At 36.0% G+C, this 2,051-nt stretch overlaps 1 protein-coding gene across 1 annotated transcript; it reads left to right on the forward strand.

The window, feature by feature from the left end:
* The first annotated feature begins 835 nt into the window (after positions 1-835).
* Positions 836-1,765, forward strand: LOC146073412 (olfactory receptor 10A7-like). The gene has a single exon (XM_083180590.1). The coding sequence runs from the start codon at positions 836-838 to the stop codon at positions 1,763-1,765; it is 930 nt and encodes a 309-aa protein (XP_083036716.1).
* The last annotated feature ends 286 nt before the right edge of the window (positions 1,766-2,051 follow it).

The raw sequence follows: 2,051 nt of genomic DNA on the forward strand, positions 1-2,051 counted from the left end.
TAGGGCACAGCTGTACACCCTCTATATATACAGCATATATAATCCTCAACTCCTAGCTGTCCCCTTGTACTGTCAGTGTGCAAGACATTTTCATGGTTCCCAGTAATGTCGTGGGGACTGACAAACATATTCAGCTTTTATGGAAGGTAATTGAGAACATCATCAGGGTTACTCACAGTTTTTATCACAATTCATATGAATCTGCATAGTAGGCAAACAATGACTGTATTGTATGATTTATAAGAGGTGGTTGTCATAACATGGCATGTTTAACACTGGTCTCTGTGTATCTCCGTATATTACAGATACTGTAATACGAACGCAGAATGGTAACAGTTACCTAAAAGTTTGAAATGGGTAGAGTGTTACTGTAGCTAAATTTAATTTCTAAAAGGAAACTTCGTTGACATCACTACTGCTTAGTACCGCTTTAAAAAAAATGCTCCTAAACTAATATTTCAGAATTATATTTTTCATCATCCCCGATGAAAGATAGCATTATGAAATGTTGGGAAAAAGTTTTTGTCTTTGCCACCATTTTTGGGAGCAACTGTTAAAACAATATCCCTGGCACTGTGTTGTAAGAAACAGCCTTTCATTTTACACATACTGTCCTACAGGGACGACTTGCCCTGACTCTTACAGTGGAATATAATAGTATGAACTGTATTATTCTCATTCTGTTAATGTGCAGCTTCCTCACTGCGGTAGAATCAGATTTTGTCATTTGTCTATTTTAAATTTCATTTGTCTGACACAAAGTAAAAATGGCTTTAAAATGCATTGCTGTTCCCTTTAAATGTCTGTATTACAGAAATGGTAACGCTACAGCAAAATGTATGAATACAATCAAACAAGGATTGGAGAAGTATTTCTTCTAGGATTTCAGAACAGCCACAATCTAAAGCATTTGCTTTTCATATTCTTTCTTTTTATTTACATTGTCACATTGATGGGGAATTTTCTGATTATTGCATTGGTGGCAATGACCAAACGACTTCACACTCCGATGTATTTCTTCTTGAGCTTCCTGTCGTCCAGTGAGATCATGACCACCACCAACATTGTCCCACGAATGCTCTCCGTAATCATGAAAGATGGTGACATTGTCTCTTTTACCGCATGCATGTCACAATTTTATTTCTTCTCAGCATCAACAAATTCTGAATGTTTCCTTCTTAGTGTCATGTCCTACGACCGTTATTTGGCCATTTGTAACCCCTTGAGATATATCTCCATCATGGATTTCAATTTGAAACTGAACCTAGTTGTTTGTTCCTGGTTGATAGGTTTTATTATTACCATCATTATTACTATACTTGTTTGTGAACTGAGCTTCTGTGGACCCAACGTCATAGACCACTTCTTCTGTGATCTGGCTCCTATACTTCAGCTCTCCTGTTCCGACACTTCCATGGTGGAAGCTCAGGCTGTTTTATTCTCTGTTCCTGTCATTCTCCTTCCATTTATTTTTATTATAGTTACGTACATCTTCATATCTTTTTCCATCATAAGAATATCTTCAGCCACTGAGAGACAGAAGGCCTTCTCCACCTGCAGCTCACATCTGGCTGTTGTTTGCACATATTATGGGACCCTCATTAGTGTTTACTTATTCCCATTGAATGGGCACTCTCCAAATTTGAGTAAAATTATTTCGCTACTTTACATCATAGTTACCCCACTGCTTAACCCAATTATTTATAGCCTGAGGAACCAGGAGATCAAGGCGGCATTGAGAAAAAGTACAATGAAGACGTTTTAAGCGACAGAAAAAACAAAGTTATTTTTACATTATCATCTGAGCTGTGCAATAGACACAACAACTTACCAGTATAGTATATACATGTATATTGTCATGTAATGATTGTGAGAACATTTTCATTGGATTTGTTACTGCAAAAAATTCAATATTTGAAGGATGTTAATTATTCAACCAAGCCAGCATTTTCCTACTCATAATATTGATCATTGTAATGTGGTCATTAAAAAAAAAACCTGTAATATTTAAAATTATTATGTAATAACAGAAGTAATTTAGTCATAAGGTT

Source organism: Crinia signifera, chromosome 4 (genome assembly GCF_055691185.1).
Source record: "Crinia signifera chromosome 4, ASM5569118v1, whole genome shotgun sequence".
Classification (NCBI taxonomy): domain Eukaryota; kingdom Metazoa; phylum Chordata; class Amphibia; order Anura; family Myobatrachidae; genus Crinia; species Crinia signifera.